The sequence below is a fragment of the Rhinopithecus bieti genome, unplaced genomic scaffold (genome assembly GCF_001698545.2).
Source record: "Rhinopithecus bieti isolate Rb0 unplaced genomic scaffold, ASM169854v2 scaffold_28456, whole genome shotgun sequence".
Lineage (NCBI taxonomy): Eukaryota > Metazoa > Chordata > Mammalia > Primates > Cercopithecidae > Rhinopithecus > Rhinopithecus bieti.
Window position 1 is genome coordinate 196,462 of NW_016812403.1, and position 22,485 is coordinate 218,946.

At 38.3% G+C, this 22,485-nt stretch overlaps 1 protein-coding gene across 1 annotated transcript; it reads right to left on the reverse strand.

Annotated features, from left to right (window-relative positions):
• Positions 1–4,135: 4,135 nt before the first annotated feature.
• Positions 4,136–5,080, reverse strand: LOC108544938 (olfactory receptor 10A6). The gene has a single exon (XM_017896365.1). It carries the CDS (start codon positions 5,078–5,080, stop codon positions 4,136–4,138), a length of 945 nt encoding a protein of 314 aa, XP_017751854.1.
• Between the last annotated feature and the right edge of the window lie 17,405 nt (positions 5,081–22,485).

Genomic DNA, 22,485 nt, shown 5'->3' on the forward strand with positions numbered 1-22,485 from the left:
CAGCCCAGCCTCTCAAAGTTCTGGGATTACAGGCATGAGCCACCATGCCTGGCCAGGTTTGTATTAATGACAACTATCAAAATGCAAAGGGAACATCCCTAAGATGTCTTGATCAGAAATTGCAAGTTGCAGTTTTCAAGCATAGAAACTGACATTAGAAAACTTTATTTGTGGAAACAACCTCAAATTCCTTCTCCTAATTTCTGAAAACACTTTATTAGAAGTATACAAATTTAATATTTAATGTCTTATCTAGTACTTTGCTAATCTTTCTTATAATTATAGCATATAAAATAAAATACTTTTTTTATCATAAAGATGTCCCCAAATGCCTTCTTGTTTACTTATCTCTGTGTGCCATACATTAAACAGTTTTGAATATTGTTTAGGCTTTTGATTGCACTGAAGGCTGGTGTTCGGAAAAAAAGTTATTTTACTTACTTCTGTATTTATGTAAAATTTTAAAATAAGCATGTATTACTTTTGTGATTAAAACTTATCATAAATATTCAAAGTAAATTAAAGTAAATAATTAATATAGCATAATAGCATTTAAAAATACATAATTAGCAATATTTTCTTTAAAAATAAATAATATTTCTAACTTTCTTTTGATTAGCAAAAAACAAAAAAATGCAAATTAAAAAAAAAAAGCAAATAATACTAGATCACAGGTCACAAAACAGACACTCTGGAATGCTATGGTAGAGTGGTCAAACAATACAACCTTCCTTATTGGCAATTTGACAACATGCATGAAGCATCTAAACAATGTTCAAAACCTTCAACCCAACAATCCTTTTTCCAAAATCTAGTCTAAAGGAATTAATTTTAAACAGTTAAATAATTTTACTGCAGAAAAATTTTTAAATAATTCTTTTGCAGCAGCAAAAAATGCGGTGGCCTACTGCGAAGTATAGGCTGCCCACTCTGATTCGCTGCGCTGAATGAGGCCCTACATGCGTTATTGCGCGTAGATATGCTGCACTCCCTTTGGAGAACCTGGAACCTCTCAAGGCAGCGGCACATTGTTTAAAGCATCTCCTAGGCTTCACTCAGTGGCTTCCAGCAGAGTGGTGATGTCAGACATCACTTACAGTGCTCACTGTCTGTGGGGAACAGAGGGTCCCATCAGACACACATCCATTTCAGCCAGTTTCTGAGAAGCCCACAAAGAGGCCAGTGACAATGTTCTGGTACTCCAGTTGCTTCAGGTATTGCCTGGGCTCTCAGAAGTCTAAGATCAATATGTCCTGATAAACTTTTAATGCATTTGAAATATACCAGTTCATCTTAGCACATTAACTGAGAAGAGGTGTGCTTCTCAAATTTTAAGGTGCAAAAGCATCACCTGGAGAGCTGATTAAAACACAGATTCATGGACACCTCCCCAGAGATTTCTATCTCCTCACATAACATGACAAATGTATGAATTCTCAGCATATACTTGGATTCATATACACACACACACACACGTACAAATTTAGAATTAGAGTTACCTAATTTCTTATTGTAATTTCATAAACATCTTGCCAATGAAGGCTTTTATTTATTACAAAGGCAATGAAAGAGGAAAGGGTTGAATATAGAGAGCTTCCAGCATCTAATGACCAATACATTGTAAATCCTTCAAGAGCAGAGACTATTTCATGAGATTTAGTGCTCTTAAGACATTTTTATAAAGAATTTTTTTTTTTTTTTTTTTTGAGACGGCATCTCGCGCTTTCACCCAGGCTGGAGTGCAGTGGCCCAATCTCGGCTCACTGCAAGCTCCGCCTCCCAGGTTCACGCCATTCTCCTGCCTCAGCCTCCCAAGTAGCTGGGACTACAGGCGCCCGCCACCACGCCTGGCTAATTTTTTGTATTTTTAGTAGAGACGGGGTTTCACATGTTAGCCAGGATGGTCTCAATCTCCTGACCTCATGATCCACCCACCTCAGCCTCCCAAAGTGCTGGGATTACAGGCATGAGCCACCGCGCCTGGCCTATAAAGAATTTTTTTAAGAAAAATTGGTTTACAGAATCAATGAACAAAATGAACTAAAGAATGGCTAAAAAGACTTTCTGTATTTGGCTTCCTTTGCTTCTTTGCTGATTTGTTCGTTTTACATAAGCCTTAATTGGTCCTTTTAAAAGCTATCAGAAGGAAATTTCAGGATATCAAGAGATGGGATCCAATCAAAGGCTTTTGCTGAGGCTGTTTGATGCCCAAATGAAAGCAATATTATACAACATTCAGATATTACTGATAGTGACAGGAGGCAGCCAAATGCCTAGGCAGATGAGGTGGGTCCCAGTGAAACCCACCTCTAAATGGAAGACGGTTTAAAGCCTGAAAGCCAAGCTACAGGTTAAACCCTAGGACCTGATTGAGGACTTATCTTCCCATTTTGCATACTTTCCTCTGATTGGTCCCCAGTCTTCACCTATTTTACATATACCTACCCTTCCTAATTAGTTTTCCTACACTGTCGTGCCCACTTTTGAGTGGTGTCTTCACTTTAACTTTTTTGCATACTCACAAACCAGCATGCACTTCCCATTTTGAGTCCCTAAAAGGCCCTGGACCCAGCCACCATGGTGGGACTTTCCTGTCTTCGAGTAGGGGAACCACCCGGCACATCCCCTCTCTGCTGACAGTTGTTCTGTCCTTCAGTAAAATTCTTCTCCACCATCCTTACCCTTCAATGTCCAGCATATCCTCATTCTTCTTGGGTGTGATACAAAAGCTTGGGAACTGCTGAATGCAGGTACAAGCTATAACACGGGCGAGCTGGGGCATGCCAGCATGGCTGAGCAAGGCCCAGGTTGGGTGTTACCAGCCAGGGGTCTCCAGCTTCCAAAGTGACTGAGAAAAAAAGTTCTGCATCACTACCTACAAGATTTCAGCCTTCTTCTCATGAAATTTCTCTTTTTTTTTTTTTGAAATTCCAATATATTTGCACCTTCACCTTTATTTTGGCAGAAGTAGATGTGAAGAAAAAGAGGATTTTCCATCAAATGAATGATTGTTTCGTAGAAGTGTTCTAACCCCTTTATTACCCCACCTCCACCCCCAGAGCAGAAATGAAGGGTGTGGTCAACTCCTTTGATACAGATACCCTTTCTTTTTATTATAGCAATATTAAAATAGGAAGCAAGAATGAAAGGTTACATTTCAATGTTGCAATATGTCTAATTATTCATCTTTATGTATAACTAGAAAGACTATTATACGATTATTTTATGTTGGAAAGATGCACGTGAATATTGATGTGACTCAAGGATAATAGAAAAATAGGCACAATGAGGTATTCATATTTATGTCCCACAAGAAAAAAACACAATTATACATTGTTTGACCTGTATGAGATGCATTTTTGCCTTATGAAAGAAATTTGATCAAGTTTCAAAAAATATAGTTTATAAGTGGAAAGGACAGCCATACTTTAAATGACCTTCAAAAATGATCACATGATGTTCTCTACTCAAAACACTGGATGAATAGATATTCTAAAATAACCAGAAGAAAACTAGTTTTGAATTATACCCTCTCTGAGTCCCTGAGTAAAGACATTGTGTCCCTCTAAATAAATAACTGCTCTTTCCTACTTATTTATGGAACGAATTTTCACTACAGGAGCAAAAAAATCTCATCTCGTTATTGTAGGCTTCTTGGCATTCAACATAGACAGTGGGGTAGGATGGGTGCTCAGGTCAGTCTGAAGTCGTTAAAATCATTTAGAAAAGTAACTCAGTAATACCTATGAAAACTTGCAAACTCACATTTGTTTTGAACCTTCGAACCTACTTTGTGAAAGCTATTCTGTAAAAATTAAAGCACCAGAATTTATGAATATATAAAAACAGGTTGTTTTAGTATTATCTATTGTGACCAAAAAAATAACCATTAGTAGGGCTATTGCTAAACAAATTGTTGAAATTGTGTTATATTCAATATTAAGGAATATTATGCATTGGTGAAAAAAACCAAAAACGTTAACATATAAAGATGCTCCTGATATACAATCAAACTTGGAGAACTCAAGAAATTAATCATCCTCATGCCAAAAAATGCAAACTTTTTCACCATTTATTAAATTTAGATTGAGTACAGTCAGGCAGTGACTAAATCTTACATGGCTTCTCAACACAGTCAGCTTGTGTGTAAAACCACTCGCCTTCGCCATAATTTCATCAAAGCCCTCTTCGTCTCACTGTTTTGCAGACTGTAGATAAGTGGATTCAGCAGAGGTGTCAGAAGTGAATAAGACAGTGCCATCAGTTTCTTGGTTTCTGGTGAGTAGCCAGATTTGGGTTGTAAATAAGTCATATTGGCTGTGCCGTAGAACAGGGTCACAGATGTGAGGTGAGAGGCACAGGTTGAAAAGGCCTTTTGTCTCCCAGTAGTTGATGGAATCTTCAGGATGGCAAAAAGAATTCGAATGTAAGACAGGAGTATCAACAAGAAAGGAACCAAAATAATCAAAAAGGTGCCTGTGAATGCACAGATTTCAAACAAAAACGTGTCTGCACATGCAAGTTCTAACACTGCTGGGGTTTCACAAGATATATGGTTAATTTCATTAAGGCCACAAAAGGGAAAACTAGATACCCATGACGTTTGCAGAGTACCTAACATAAAACCTAAGGCCCATGAAAATATAACTAATTTCATAAAAACTCCTTTATTCATAATCATTTGGTAGTTCAGAGGATGGCAAATTGCAGCAAATCGGTCATAAGCCATTGCTCCCAGGAGAAAACATTCAGCCCCACCAAAAAGAAGGATGGAATACATCTGTGCAAAACAGCCCACAAAAGAAATTGTAGTTTTTTCAGTAGAGAGGACCACCAGCATTTCAGGCATAATAACTGTACTGAAACTCAGGTCCACCACAGATAAGTTCAGGAGGAACAGGTACCTGGGAACATGGAGGTTCTGGTCTAGGGAGATGATGACTATAATGATGGCATTTCCTATCAGGGTCGCCAGATAAATAACCAGGAAAACCCCAAAGAGCTGCCCCTGGAGCTCAGGAAAGTTAGAAAAACCCAAGAGGATGAATTCAACCACAGAGCTTTGATTTTGTCTTTTCATTTTCAGTAATGAAGTCATGCATTGATTTTATGGACATAGTATATAAAGAGTAAAGTCAGTCCATTAGCTAAGAGTTCCAGTCTGTATTCACCCCAGAAATTCTGGCAGAAGATGAAAAGAGGAGCCTATCCTGACAGAAATTTTCTTTGGCAATTTTAGACAATGACAAAATACTTGGATTATATTCCAAATATAAAAAAGAGAAATGAAGAACTCTGGCTCAGAGATCTTGTCTGAAAAGCATGAAATAACGTCAAATTTATTTGATATTATTTGAAAATTAAACATAGCCTTAAAGGAAATATAAATACTTTATACCTTAGGTTCCAATCCCATAACATTGCTGCAAGTGTTCTTTATTTAACTGAATTTTATGTAAATGCAAAACTTAAGACCACAAAAAATAAAATATAAAAAAGTAGATAGATTGAAAAAGATATCCCAACAAGTTTGCTAATAACCTAATAATCCAATGTTATGGCAAATTTGATATAAACTTATTTAAAATATGAATTAGTTTCAAAGTGCCTATATATGACTTGGGTAAAGAAAACAACATTCTGTGGAAACACAGAGGGGATTTGCATTTTCAACACAGCCATATTAGGTGACCTATACACTATGTGAATTAGCTTCAAGCTTACAGATTTCTGCCCATCCTGGATCTGGCCAATTATATTGGGATTTACCTGGACGTGAAATTTTGGGGGCCACATCTCTAAGGTCTATCCTTCTGACCATGATGACTTAAGAAAAATCCATTTGGGATATCATTGTGTAAATTAAAAGATTTCACTCTCTCTCTCTCCTTTTCTCTCTTCTCTCTTCCCAGTATAGTCGTCATCAAAAAAATTCATTTAATCATTAATTATTCAGCAAGCACTGATTAACCAGCTACCATTTTCTAGGCTCTGCACCCTCAGGAATACATGTGAATCCAGAGCTCAACAGAGAGCTAAGCACACTACATAAAATAGCTTCTAACCCCTTAACCAGTATGCTGCATAAACTAGTACCTCCCCGTACCACATACTCCACGACTTTCTCTTTCTCTCTCCCTCTCTCTCTCTCTCTATATATATATACACACACACACCCACACACATATATACACAACTGCGTGATTCAGTGCATTGATTTTGTAACATCATATGGCATAGAATATATTCTCTATATCCTTTTTTAAATAAATATGTGTAAAATGTATATATTTATATAAACATGAATGGATTATTTTATATATTATATATATAAAAGCTCTAGTGAGGTGTGTGTGTGTATATATATATATATATATATATATATAAAATCCCTCACTAGAGCTTAGCTCCCAGAGAGCAAAGATTTTGTTTGCTTCTTTGCTCTACACACAGTGCCTACAACATTTTTGTAGGCTCATAATAGGTGTTAAACCAACATTTTGAATAAATGAATTTTAAAATAAGAAAAATATAGACTCTATTTTTAAGGAATAGAGTGCCTAAGAGAAGTCAGCACACAGCACAATTGAGAATTAATAACACGTGCTATAGAAATTTAAGTGAGGGATGATGACATTTGAAAGGGGAGGGAGGATGAACAAGCACAATCACAGGATGTCATGAATGAAAAGTCATTCGGTGGGAGGAGGGTGGTGGGAGGAGGAAGACTGACTTGCTCAAGTCAGGAGGCACTTGATGACACCATCAAACTACAATGGAGGCCTACTGCCTTTTGTGTGATGTTTTGAAAACCAAAAGAAATTCACTGTCGGGAGGCTGAGGCAGGAGAATGGCGTAAACCCGGGAGGCGGAGCTTGCAGTGAGCTGAGATCCGGCCACTGCACTCCAGCCCGGGCGACAGAGCAAGACTCCGTCTCCAAAAAAAAAAAAAGAAATTCACTGTGAGAAATGAGGAAGCCAGGAAGACAGATGGACACATCAAGTTGAAAGCATACAGTGTTGCCTTGAGTGCAGACCTGTAGGACATTAGCAGACAGGAGAAGACAAGTTACTTTATTTCTGAATTTGTCCATAGTCATGTATTAAAATCAAATGACTGTATTTAACCACAAAAATTGTACTGTATTTTGCAAGCCAAAAAAGCTCCTGCAATTATTAAAACCAGACTCCGTGAGGCCAAACATTTAAAATACATTTGTAATGGCAAACAAAAGAACAACATGTATTCAGTTCCAACTATGTAAAAGTATATTGGTTTTAAAAATTAGAAAATTTATAGAATGCTATAAAAAATAGAAAATCTTTATACCTTAGAAGACCTTCATGGTGTCTTGGATAGATCACTGACAAGTAATACTTATGCAGATCATTCCCTTCCCAAGGCTTTGGCCTGCCAATGGATAGAGGTAAGTGTTGGACTTACTGACCAAGTTCTCTTCTAGTTGCAAACTCCAGAATACGATGATTTATGCACACAAAGCAATTACACTTCTACTTATTGCCTGAACTTTTCTCTGAAAGGAAAAAGAAATTGATTAGCATCAAACCAAAAAGTCTACTGATTCAAATGTTTGAGCTGAACCTAGTGACTCCTAAGCACTAAGACATCACTTCAACAGCATCTCCAACTATCAAAGAGGACAACTATAAACAAAAGTCCCACCAAAAAGCACAGGAGCAGAATCTGCACTTTCTTACCTGTTGACTCTGTCTCTTTAATTTTCATACTACTTTATCAGAAGATTCACCTGTAGTCAAAAGCCACCTATTCATAAACACAACTGAGTGATTCAGCATATTGATTCCATAATGTTATATGGTATAGAATTATATGGCCTGGAGAATTCCTCCCTGGAGAACAGGCAGTCACTTCATAGAGACCTTCCTGTATTTTTGTGTGATAACTAAAGAGGCTTAAACTTGGCCCCTCAGGTGAGAAAGCTCAAGAGCACAAAGGTGGAGCAGCACTCCTTCATATGTCTATGGGGAATGAGCACCTCTCCCACAAGAGACTCAATTCCACCGTGACACCTCCCAGTAGGAGGCAAGAGGAGAGGCTGAATGAATGTTGTCAACAGGGAAAGAAGGGAGGGGTGGAGTGAGGGAGTGAGCAAAGGCAGGTGACCTAGGGCTAGAGGATTTGCGTGGACATGATGCTCAGTTTGTGCAACCATGGGAGACACAACAAGTAGATTAAAGGTGCTTTGTAGAAAGCCTGGATGACACCCCCAACCCAAGAACTTTTATCTTTTTGAGAAAAAGTATAGAGTCACTGAAATTTCTGAAGAAAAAAAGTCATTACAGTTAATTTCATATATGGAGCTTTTTAACTTGGAGTCAATATGTCCTGACTGGCTTGTATAATTTTGAGCACATCACTCAACTTTCTGGATCTATTACTTTCTCCTTAAAATAAAGTTAATGATATTAATCTCATAAGGTGTATATGAGAAGCAAGAGACTCAGAGCTCAGTCTAAACAGTTTAAACAATGAAAAAGACTGTAGGCTCTGTCATAGCAGCGAAAATGGAGGAATGAATCTACAGGCTTGGCTTTATCCAGAATATGTGCTCAAATGGAGGCTCCTCTTCTTCTCATCTCTGCTTTCACAGAGTAGGTTCTGTTCTCAAGAAAGCTTGCTCTTCCTGGCAGCAATAAAGCTGCCAACAAGACTGGGGGATACATTCTCCCCAATCCATGTCCAGTGGGAAATGTCCCAGCAATCCTGAGGAAAGGAGTGTCTCATTCACAAAATCTAATCCAAGAACTTCTCCCATATCAGTCACCATGGTGGGATTGCACGTCCATTCATGAATCAGCCCTGTGGCCCAGAGATGGGAAAAGCTGCCTAACATGTGCTACCTCATGACATCTCTTGGGGGCTTCTGTTGTACTGGTTGGTTCTATGTGGTGATGTCAGTGATTGTGTCACAGGTAATGTATAGTTTGTGAAAAGTCATCAAGATGTAGAGTCATGATTTGTACACTTTATGTATTTTAGATTTCTATAAAAAATACTTGCAAACCATATGTCTGACAAGGGACTAATATCCAAAATATGTAAAGAAATAAAACAATTTAGCCAAAATAACAAATGACCTGATTTTAAAATGGTCAAATGACCTGAACACACATTTCTGAAGACATATGAGTGGCCAATAAATATATGAAAACAATGTGCAACATCTCTAATCATCAGGGAAATGCAAATTAAAACCACAGTGAGATATCACCTGGTACCTATTAGAATGGCTGTTATCAAAAAGACAATAATAACAAGTATTGGTGAGGATATGGAGAAAATGAAACTTGTACACTGTTAGTGGGAATGTAAATTAGTACAGCCATTTTAGAAAATAGTATGAGGATTTCATAGAAAACTAAAAATATAATTACCATGTGATCTGGCATTGCTATATATATAGAAAAGAATTAAAATCAGTATATCAAAGAGATATCTACATATCTCTTTGAAGAATGTACAGATATCTATATTCCCATGTTCGTTCATAGTTCATTGTAGTATTATTTACGATAGGCAAGAAATGATAGCAATGTGTATCTATCAATAGATGAATGGATAAAGAAAAATGTGATACAGTAGTCCCCTCTTATCTAATGGGTATACATTCTAAGACCTCAGTAAATGCCTGAAACCATAGATAGTACCAAACCATATATATACTATTTTATCCTATACATATATATCTACGATAAAGTTTAATTTATAAATTGGGCACAGTAGAGACTAACAACAAAAACTAATAATAAATAGAGAAATTATAACAATATACTATAATGAAAGTTGTATGAATATGGTCTCTCTCTCAAAATATCTTATTGTACTGTATTCCCCCTTCCTCTAGTGATGATGTGAGATGATAAAATGCCTATGTGATGAGATGATAAAATGCCTATGTGATGAGATGAAATGATGGAGCAGAAAGGTGCAAGATTTTATCATGCTACTCAGAATAGCACTCAATTTAAAACTTATAAATTATTTATTTCTGGAATTTTCCGTTCAATACATGCAGACTGGCTCACCACAGGTAACTGAAACCTCAGAAAACAAAACTGCAGATAATGGGAGACTACACAATGTATACATATGCACATACAATGTATACACAATATATATGTATACACAATGAAATACAATATGGCCTTTAAAAAGAAGGAAATCCTGTCATTTGTGATGACATGGATGAACCTGGAGGAGATTATGTTAAGTACAATAATCCAGGCACAGAAAGACAAATACTGTATGATCTCATTTACATGTAGAAACTAAAAAATTTGATCTCATAGAAACAGAGTAGAAAGGTTGTCATTAGAGATTGAAAGGGGTGCATGGAGGGAAGATGTAAAGGGAAAATGTTGATCAAAGGGCAACAGAGTGAGGCTCTGTCTCAAATAAAAGAAAAAAAGAAATATACAATAAATTATTTTTAAAGACTTCAGATAACAACCTAATCATATACCTTAAAGAAGTAGAAAAGCAAGAACAAACCAAACCCAAAATTAGCAGAAGGAAGGGGAAATTCAGATTTTTAAATCGCAAGGTAAAGATGGCATTGTCCTCATAGAAATTACACCAAAAAGATAAAACTAATGAGAAACATAAACCTAAACTTCATATGCAAAAAACAAACCCATTTTCTGAGGAGAAATTCGAGCCAGCTTTAGAAATTTACATAAGTAACAAGGAGCCAAATGTTAATCGCCAACACAATGGGGAAAATGTCTCCAACACATGTCAGAGAGTTTTGTGACAGCCATTCCCATCACAGACCTGAAGACCTAGGAGGAAAAAATGGTTTTGTGGGCTGGGCCCAGGACCCCTCTGCTGTATGCAGTCTAGGGACTTGGTGCCCTGCATCGCAGCCACTCTAGCCATGTCTGAAAGGGCCAAGGTACAGCTTGGGCCATGACTTCAGAGGGTGCAAACCCCAAGCCTTGGCAGCTTCCACATGGTATTGAGCTTGTGGGTGCACAGAAGTCAAAAATTGAGGTTTGGGAACCTCCACCTAGATTTCAGAGGATGTATAGAGATGCCTGGATGTCCAGGCAGAAGTTTGCTGCAGGGGTGGGGCCCTCATGAAGAACCTCTGCTAGGGCAGTGCAGAAGGGAAATGTGGGGTGGGAGCCCCCACATACAGTCACCACCAGTGTGCTACCTAGTGGAGCTGTGAGAAAATGGCCACCATCCTCCAGACCCCAGAATGGTAGATCCACTGATAGCTTGCACTCTGTACCTGGAAAAGCTGCAGACATTCAATGCCAGCCCATGAAAGCAGGGCTATACCCTGCAAGCCACAGGGGTGGAGCTGCCCAAGGCCTTGGGAGCCCACCTTTTGCATTAGTGTGACCTGGATGTGAGACATGGAGTCAAAGGAGATGATTTTGGAACTTTAAGGTTTAATGACTGCCCTATTGGATTTTGGACTTACATGGAGGCTATAGCCCTTTGTTTTGGCGAATTTCTCCCATTTGGAATGGGTGTTTTTACCCAACGCCTGTATCCCCATTGTATGTAGGAAGTAACTAACTTGATTTCGATTTTGCAGTCTCATAGGTGAAAGGGACTTGACTTGCCTCAAATGAGACTTTGGAGTTAGACTTTTGGGTTAATGTTGGAATGAGCTAAGACTTTGGGGGATTGTTCAAAGGGCATGATTGTGTTTTGAAATGTAAGGACATGAGATTTGGGAGGGGCCAGGGGCAGAATGATACAGTTTGGCTCTGTGTCCCCACCCAAATCTCACCTTGAACTGTAATCCTCATAATGTCTGCATGTCAAGGGCAGGACCAGGTGGAGGTAATTGGATCATGGGGGCAGTTTCCCCCATGCTCTTCTCATGATAGTGAGTGAGTCTCATGAGATCTGATGGTTTTATAAGCATCTGACATTTCCCTGCTGGCACGCCTTCTCCTTCCTGCTGCACTGTTAAGAAGGTGCCTTTCTTCCCCTTCACCTTCTGCCACTATTATAAGTTTCCTGAGTCCTTCCAAGCCTTCTGGAACTGTGAGTCAATTAAACCTCTTTTCTTTATAAATTACCCAGTCTCAGGTATTTCCTAATAGCAATATAAGAATGCACAAATACAGACATATGTTAACCTAAATTAGGTTATGGGAAAAAGACTGCCAAATACAGTGAGGTTAAAAGAAGATGTATGTTGACTCAGAGGGGATGAGGCAGGGACAGTTCAGATGAAGCAGAGTTTCATCTAGAGCTTCATCTAGAGCTGTGGCTCCCAGTGTGTGGTCCCTGGATCAGCAGCATCAGAACCACCAGGGAAATTCCTAGAAATGAAAATTATTAGGCTCCTCCACAGATCTACTGAAATGTACAATCTTTGTGTGGAGCTCAACAATATGTGTTTTAATTATCTGTACAGGTTTCAGACACATACTAAACTTTTAGAATGATTGCAAGTGGCACACCCTGGAAAGAAAACCCACAATCTTCTTGCTTGCAGTGGGGAGAACTGGATGGGTTGGCTGGTGGTAAAGGCTTCCCTGAACCTGCTTTCACATGGGGAGAAACAGATAGGCATGGATGAGAAAGGGTCACTCAAATGTACCATCATTTCACGAAGCTATCTGTGAGTAGAAGAATCTGAGGTAACACGAGCTCCAGTCTTCTGATGGCAAGACAGCAGTACAGGAAAAATAACTCATCTTCATGGTGTAGATTAAGCTGCATTATACAGCAATCCTTCTCAAACTTTAAAGTATATTCAAGCCATCTGGGGATCTTATTAAAAGGCAAATTGAAATTCACTAAGTTCAGGTTGAGACCTGAGATTCTATACTTTTAACCTACCACAAAAAGCCTATGTGTCAGGTCCACAGATGAATAGCAAGTTTATAACAATTGTTACTGGGTCATACCTACTGACTTGAGACATGGCCTAGAGCCATGTCATAGAGCAGATAAATATTATAACCAAAAACATCAGAAGACGTTTTGGTTTGGTTTTGTTTTTCTGAGACAGGATCTTGCTCTGTATCCCAGGCTGGAGTACAGTGGCATGATCTTGGCTCATTGTAACTTTTGCCTCCTGGGGTCAAGTAATTCTCCTGCCTCAGCCTCCCGAGTAGCTGTGATTACAGTTATGTGCTACCAAGCCCAGCTAATTTTTGTATTTTTATTAGAAACAGGGCTTCACCATGTTGGCCAAGCTGGTCTTGAACTCCTGACCTGGTGATCCACCCTTCTTGGCCTCCCAAAGTGCTGGGATTACAGGCATGAGCCCCCACACCCTTCCAGAAGAAGTTTTTAAATTCATGAAGTAACTGCCTCTATAGAAGAAAAGCACAGAGGAAAAAACAATGTATGTTCAGGGAAGACATGGCAAAACAAAAGAAACTTTCTAAACAAACTATAACTGGCAGAGTTTGGGGAAGATAGTGAGTGGAAAAAAATCATGAATATGATGTTATGTTGGAAGCATGGAAAAAGAAAATTCAATGTTGCTGGTATAATTAGTTCAAGTTCAGCTGCTCCCTGCTCGGAGGCTGAAAACATGAGAAGCAAGGTGTGGTGAAAGGAAAACAACTTTACTGATCAAGTGCTGGCAAATGGAAGATGGCTAGGCTTCTGCCTCAAAGAAGCCATCTCCTTTTGAGCTGAGCGAAGAGATTTAATGAAAAGGTGTGAGAAATACATGGGAGTGGCACAGGAGGGCCCAGGTCTACATGTCTTATTTCCACGGTTATCTTGAATAATCGTCCATCCAGAGGTCCGGTTTGCGTCACCCTGACTGCGGCCAGGTACTGGTGGACTGTTTGTAACGCCCCCTAAGTGGGAGAGTTCTGTAACTGGGTCTCTGTGCCTGGGTCATTTCAAAATTGAACCCTGGAATTTCTAAGCAAGCACTAGTCACAGAAGTGCCTGGTGGGAGAGGGAGAAACAGAGTTTCAAAGTATGTCTCAAGGCTGAAAGTAAGAAAGGAAAAAAAGTTTTAAAATGCATTTGGAGGCTGGGATACTTAGTTACAATTCCCCACTGTCCAGTTCCATTCTACTACTATGGAAAGTGGGCAAAACAGTCCATTTGGCTACTTCCTGCTAAAAAGGGGTATAGTTAGGGGGTATCAGAATGGAATCCATTTACCTGGAAATGGAAATATTCCTGAATTCAGACTCACAACAGGAACTTGCTGAAGCATTGTGGTGCAAAAATAAGTGTTTTTGAGAAAGTCTGTCCTGCATCCTATACAAAGGGTATAACAGTAATAATGAAGTCCACAAGAGCCAAAGAGAATAATGAGCTGAATATCAACCATACTGTATATGATGTATTAGGAAGTTGACCCTGTTACAGGGTCCTGGGAAAGGGTATCTATAGCAGAAATATGGGTGTCCAATGCATGCATAGCTTGGGTTATACTGTGAGAATAATCTGGTAGATATACACAACATTCAGTATTTTGCACAAGGCCACCTTGGGCTTCAGTCAGGATATCTAAGGTCATACAGTTCTGTAGAGTCACTTATCTAATCTGCAAGGTTTCTTCAGTGAGAAGGGTGATGGCATGATGGCTGTTATTAAAGGTGGTGGCCACATTTTTTTTTTCTTTAAGATGGAGTCTTGCTTTGTCACCCAGGCTAGAGTGCAGTGGCACCATCTCAGCTCACTGCAAGCTCCGCCTCCCAGGTTCACGCCATTCTCCTGCCTCAGCGTCCTGAGTAGCTGGGACTACAGGTGCCTGGTGGTGGCCATATGTTTAGCCAAAGCCTGTACTTGTAATTCTTGATCTTTGGCTGCTGCCTGGGGGATAAAAACTGGCTAGAGGATAAAACCACCATGATGCCTGTTTTTAACAGTGATTTCAAGGCTTTATGTTTTCCCAGTTGTCAGGGAGAGAGTCTAGATGGAACAGGATACATCCTGGTAGGTAAGGGAGCCCCAAGGTACATCTTCTAATCCGATTATAAGGTAAGTAAGGCCAACGATGAGTGTCACAGGCCCATAACTAACCCCAGTAGGAAGGGTAGGTTCTGCTATGGAGGATATTCTGATTGTGTCTTCCTATCCACATATTATCAGTCAGCCAAAGGGTTTGGTCATATTGTTGAAGAGGTAACCATTCCATTCCATATCATGAGTGATAGTGTGGAGTATACTGTTGTTCTGTTTTTTGATGCATAGAGGTGCTTGACCCATTACCTGGATTTTCTCCACCATCAACCATTCTATCCCATCACTTATGGCATATCCTATGCAGGGATGGCATTAACCTGCTAATAAACCTGATAGAAAATATGCTTCTGGATTTCCTCAAATGTGAGGAACTCATTGTGAATGGTACTATAATCATAGAAAAGAAACGACTGAGTACTCTCATCCCAAGTATAAGAATGACTCCAAGTGCTCAGGTTAGCAGTTGTATGCACCAGGGCAAGTCTGCAGTAGAAGAAAGGGGTAGTTCCTCTCAAACCCAACAGTCTGTTTTATTTTGGAAGGAAGCCTCCAACTTTTCACATTCAACAAAAGGTTATTTTAGCAAAATAAAGAAGGTACTTATGACTCTAAAGTTCTTTAAGAACTTAATATTAACAGAAGAGTATTACTTATCAATATAATTTTTCTTTAATAAGAGCTTTAGATCCTCTCTCGATTTATATGACCAAACTGTCTGGTCACTTGAGGTATCAGGTTGGGAGGGGCTGCCTCCACCCAAGTGTGATGTTTCCAGGGCCTAAGTCCAGTCAATTTGACAGATGAATGTATGGTTAGCAGCACATCATGAGGTCCTGTCTACTTTTTGGTTAGCTCCTGGTCCAGCCCTTGGTTTCTCCAGGACTTTAATAGCACCTTATCTCCTGGGTAGAAAGGGTGAAGGGGCTCATTCCATGGGGTATGAGGACCTGGAAAGAGAAAATCATTCATAAACTGTCAGAGGGAAGAGTTTTTCCTTTTCTTCTTTTGACTGGCAAAGCAAGTCTCATTCCAACAGAGAAATGAGACATTCTGGCATATAGAGAAAATTGTGTCTTAATCCCAAGTCCCCCAGCTGACATTCCTAAAGTTGTAAACAAAACAAAACAACAACAACAAAAAACACCTTTTGCTGCATTCCTTTTGCAACCTCTGTCATGGGTACAGTCATTTTAGTATTCTTTGGTTTTGGAGTACTAAAGGACTGAATAAGTAGCCCTAGCATCAACTAAGAAATCAATTGGGTTGTTCCCCACTGTCAATTGTACCGAAGGTTCCTGTAGGGATGTGACAACAGGATGACTAAACTTGCATATTTAACTAGCTATAGGGGGGACTATGAATATTTATGAAGTGCTCTTGACACATGTATATTGAACAAACATGCATGTAAAATATGGTTCTGTTTACCTTGGGGCGGAGACAACTCTTGCTTAGCATAGTCTTGGGTCCTGTTTATAATTTGGTAACTTATTGTTGTAAAGAGTCTGTTCTGTCTTATGACCTCTATTTCAATGTTAATGCTGGTCAGTTGTGCCTAAATTCCAAAGGAGGGGACAGTATAGTGAGGTGTGTCTGACCTCCCTGCTTTCCTGTTATGGACTGAACTTGTTTTTCAGGTGTTCTTTTAATTCCCTTTGGCCAAGAGGGGTATTCATTCAGTCTGTTGGGGGACTTCAAATTTCATATTTTAGTCTATAGTCCCCGCTTTTTGTCAAAGTAAGCTAGAGACAGTATTGATGGCCAAGGTTTTATTTTGTTCCATATCAATGCTGAGGTGGTATGCTACCTGTACTGGGTCCATCATGTCCCTCAGTGGGACCCCTGTGGCCAAGTGTCATAAAGTCAAAGGACTTATAGCCAATTAAACATTTTAGGTCAGATTGGAATGGAGGTGACCAGGCACTCATTGACCCTTAAAACCCCCTTTAAGTAATATAAGAGCCAAAAACCAAAGCCAAAAGACAAGGTTACAAAATTGACTTATCTATACATTCTGTGCACTGAGCTGCTATAATCTTGGCTTGTATCAATTAGCTATATAAAACACAAGCATTTTGTTTAGCTGTTGAGGCATCTGTCTACCCATCCTTGATTTGGAGGGTCTGAGTAGTTGTATTCCTCAAAACCAGCCCTTACAATCTCATGCAATAGTTTCAGTGCCCTGCCCAATTTTGAGAATGAAAGAAAAATAAGCTCACAAATAGTTAACTATTTAAATTATTTAATATAAACACATAAAATAAATTCTATTAATTCAGATAGAGGCAAAATTATTAAATGAATCTTAATATTTTAGAATACAGGCCTGTCCCTATGTCTCATGAAAGCAGTTTACTTTAATTGTCATCTTTGCCCACATCTAAAGACAAGGCTTTGGTTTAACTTGAGTTTGGTGACAAATACTGGCAGGAATTCATGCCGTCTTTAAATGTGATATGTGTAGCCCAGAGTCAAAGCCCTACAATTTAACAACACAAGGATTAATTAACAGTACCCAGTAAGAACTTTTTTAAGGGGCTGGAGATAGTGTTACTGGAGTCCATGACCTGAGTAGAAGCTGTAAAATATTTTATAACCTTATGGTGATTAATTTTTATAGCTTTGATACATCCCAGAAATAAGTCAGGGACTTAATTTAGGATTCAATTTTAAGGATGTTTGTCAAAGATGCTGAAAGGCTCAAAACATTAGTTCAGAACAGTCTTTGTAAAAATAATAGTTACTCATTTAACCAAAGTGATTATTAAGACTTTAAAACCAATATTGAGAGTTACATGAATGTAAAACCTTAACTCTTTTAAAGCTCAATTTTCTAAGCAATCAAAACCTGATAAAGACAACATAAGAATTATCTTGATAAAATGTGAAATGTTGTATCTTAAACTAGTTACCAAAAAGACAAAGAGAAACCTTCTGCAGTGTGACTGCATCTCCTTATAAGAAACCTATTGAGATAACCTGGGAGTTAAATTTGGTTTAAAAAGCGCTTTAATTAAATCACAAGGTAGGAGACCAGAAGGACTTCTCTTCTGGTTGCAGCCCTACTGACCAAAACAGGATCTTGTCCAGACAGGATAAAGTGAAGAAATTAGCAAAGATGAAAATGATTCCTAACTGCCTTTATTGTTCATTGGCATAAGACACTTACATGAGCACCATGACAGTTTATAAATGCCATGTCAATTACCCAAGAGTTACCATCCCTTCCCATGGCAGTGACCCAGAAGTTGCCACCTATTTCCTAAAAAGTTCTAAATAACCAACCCTTAAATTTACATTGGCTCATTCCTTAATTTGTATGCAATTAAAATTGGGTTTACATCAGTATAAATACAATTGCCAAGAGCCCATTAGTGAATGCTTTAAGTCCCCTGTCCCCTCAGGATTACCCATCCTAAGAAAGTGTTGCAAAATTGGTATCCAGGATGCTCAGACAAGAGCCCCAAACTTGCTGGCCCTGGGGCAGAATCAGTATGCCTACTATAAGCAAAAGGGCCACTGACAATGAGAACGTCCTAACTGTCTCCAGTGAGAAATGGAAAAGCTCCCCATCAATACTAGAGCTATCCTTCTTCCAGTAGCCCTAGTGAACTCCCTGGCTCATTTGGACTTGACAGTTCAAGTTTACTGGGGGTCTCTGACAGAGCACAGAGATACTTATAAACCCCTAAAGGACTTAAAGCTATTATTTCCCAAATACATAGATAAATAACATGATGCTGTGGATGGGAATAAGAATATGAATTATTCTATTCCTCCTAATTGTAATTTTTCCTCCTAGTAATGTTTGTATCTTTTAGATTCTACATAAAGACAATGCTGGCACAAGGTTTCCAACCCATCCTGTCTTCTGACCCAAAAATTAAAGACATCCTGTCATTGGGCTTCTTAAATCATGTAACCAGAAGTTTTTACTCCTCCAATGCTATGCAAGGCCTATGCCCACAAAATCAGCAAGAAAAAATGGACTTCTGCCCTTCTTCAGCCCCCTTGAGATAAAGGAAAAGTGTCTAATCTCTGAGGTGGAAATAAGATAGAAGAAAGGTAGGACTTGTTTTCTGGTCACAAACCTGCTGACCAAAACAGGATCTGGTCCAGGCAGGATAAAGTGATAAAACCAGCAGGAACCAGCAGATGGTGACAAAAACAATCCCTAGATCCCCTCACTGTTCACTGACATAAGACACTTCCACCAGCACCACGACACCTTACAAATTCCATAGCAATGACACAAAAGCTACCACCCCTTTCCATGACAACAATATGGAAGTTACCACCCCTTTCCCTGGCAATGACCCGGAAGTTACCACCCCTTTCATAGAAAGGTATAAATAATCCACACCTCAATTTGCATTGACCTACTCCTTAATTTGCATGTAATTGAAAGTGGGTATAAGTGAGTATAAATACAGTTTCTAAGAGCTCATACATTGACCACTCTGGGCACACTGTCTGTGAGTTAGTCCTGCTCCACAAGGAGCAGTGCCATTCAATAAAAGATTGCTGTCTAACAACACTGACTCACCCTTGATTTCTTTCCTGGGTAAAGCCAAGAACCCTCTTGGGCTAAGCCCCAGTTTTTGGGGACTTGCCTCTCCTGCAGCAATCGGACACAGGAAGAGTGTATTCAAAGTTATAAGTATGGCAGGGGAATATATGTCTCTTAGGAACAGCCTAAGAAATTTCCTGATTACATTTAACATTTTAGACATGTCAAGAAAAGCCAAGAATACAGAATCAAGTCATACTGGAAGAAAACATTGATTTTTTTTTTTTTTAACCTTCAGGATAAAACATTTCAGCATCAGGCCATAACAACTGTTAGAACTGGAGGAAAAGGTTATAGGAGCTGATGAAAAAGCTGGAGGAGAGTTATTATCTCAGGCCTTTTCAAAGGGCAAAAAAGCTGAAAGTGTCAAGACACAATAAAAGTTGATCTTCTGAGATGTGAATCTGAGAAGTTTTCAAAAGAAACATTACAGAATTAAAAACAAAATTTCTTGGACTATCATTAAGAACAAATCAATACCTTAAAAATCTTATTTTAGCATAGGAGATCAATCCTAGAAAGACTATTATAAATAATTTCATTTTAATTATAGTCATCACATGCAAAATTCTTAAAGTCCCCTTCATGAACTTTATCATGATATACAGAGACCATCTATGACATGCTTGGACTTTCTGACTAGTGGTATACTTCCTTCTTTTCTAAGTAGTCAGTCATTTTACTTTAGGACAAAAATTTATCATATAAGATCCTTTTCACATAAAATTATTCTCATTTCTCTATAAATTTCCTTACCAAAATATATCTTCATAGTCATAACTTTTTTTCACATCATTCTTCCCTACTTACTGATTTCTTTTTACTTTTTAAATAAATAACTTGCAAATAACCTCCAAATTGCATAAAATTGTTTTGTTCTCAATAAGAAAATAACTTACAGAATTATACACTAATTAGAATTATTATTCTTAGTTACCTTACATTTTGGTGAAAACCTTGGAAACAAGAAATCCTGAACTCTATATCAGATGTTAGCATTTTATAAATAAAACTATTGCACAATCTTGGAAACATGTTTTCACATGTCATAATCTTTTCTTAATTGGAAATGACCCAGACACCCAATGAGTATCCATTATTCAATTTAAAATAATTTTAAGATTTTAAATCACATGAAAAGTCCACTTATAAGCACTTACCTCATTTACATGTATTCAATTTTTTTATTTTTAGAAATTTATCTAAATTACTTTTGAAAACTGAGACATTATACAAAGCTAATCATTATTTAAAGTTATTTCCACATTAGTCATTTTTTAAGTCTGAATATTAGGTGAGTACCTAAGTAAGAACCTTAAACACAAGGTCATTTTGCTGATAACTCACAAGATTCAGCTGTTTTCAATGAACCAACGATCTTAAATTAGTCTTATTTGTTAAAAAAAAAAAAAAAGAATCACACAAATAAAGATTACTCTGCTTTGGGCTGGGTTTACAGTCTCACAATCTCTGTGCCTGACTCTGACACCTTAAAAAATCTAGCAGAGGCAGATATAAAACTCATTTACCCAGACACAAATGTGTACTGATGATTCTGAAGACATTTTTGTTTTTATTTTACCACTGATTTTAAACCAGTTTATTTATTAAAGATTTATTTGAATTTGAAAGGCATTTGGATTTAATTTATGTGTACTCATTTACTTATAAGTAAATTTGGTAGCATGCCAACACAACATGGAAGATAATACATATACATCACACAAACATATCTAAACATGTTTAAACACATGCACAAATGAAGATCCAATAGCTTTTCCCTCAAAACTCTAGCCATAAGATAGTAATACAAATTCACCAATCTATAAAAGATAGCTGGATCCAAGTTATGTCTGATGATATTGGAACTTGTTTACATGGCTAAACTTTGTTTGCCCCAATAGATAATTCACAGAAAGCTGAGGGCCAGAATTTGAGTAAAGTAGTTTTCTAGCAGTTTTTATTTTAAAGACCTCTACCTTTTTTTTTTCCTTTAGTTTCAAATTAGTTTCTAATGTTCCTATTTTAGCCAGAACTGACTAAACTTATTTTAAAAATCTTTATGTAACCTTAAAATAGTCAGTTTTATCTCAACACCAGTAGCTTAATAACAGCAGATTCAAAGCAGGCAGAAAAGAAAAGAGAGAAATATAGAGAGAGCTTTAGAAGACTCTGCTGAACTTTATAATTGCAGCTTAACCACTTGAGCTCTGAATTTTCCTTACTGTAATTTGCCCATCCATTTGGTGCCCAATGTGCACCAAAATGGGCCATCATATGTAACCAGCTGGAGTCCCAGATAGTCTAGAAAAGAATTCACATGCTTTCTTCCCCCATAAAGCTTGGTCCAAGTGTGGGAAATACTCTAGAATCCCAAAGAGGATGACAAAATCAGGGACCATAATGTTGAAAACCATTTCTCGCTTAGCAGGAGGGGAGTAGTTTATCTTGCAGGCTTCTGACAGTAAGACGGACCTGGTCTTTGATGGAGGCCATGCCAAATGCACCCTTGGAGGGAGGAGTAACACTAAACAGAGACACAAACACAGACAGATCTGATGCAGATGGAGTGCAGATTTTTCCAACTCTGGCTCCAGCTTTGGCTTAACATACCTGCCTTGAGTAAACATGCAGGTGTCACTGAAGTTCAGCCACTGTGACTTACTGAACTCTAACTGTTCTTCAGCTTTTTCTGCTTGCCCACTGTGAGAGATGAGGATCTCTTCATGAATTATTGAAAGACTCTCTGGCTTTCACCATTTTGCTTTCAATGGTTTGTAAATTGCACACATCTTTTGTTATCTATCTGAAGATCAATGCAATTTAGTAGCACCAATGTAATTCTATTTTCCTTATGACTATCACCCCTCATTGCTCCTGGACATTTCAATTCATGAATGATTGCATTGGCCACTGCATTTCTCTCCATGGCACATAATTCCAAGTCACCATTCCTGAA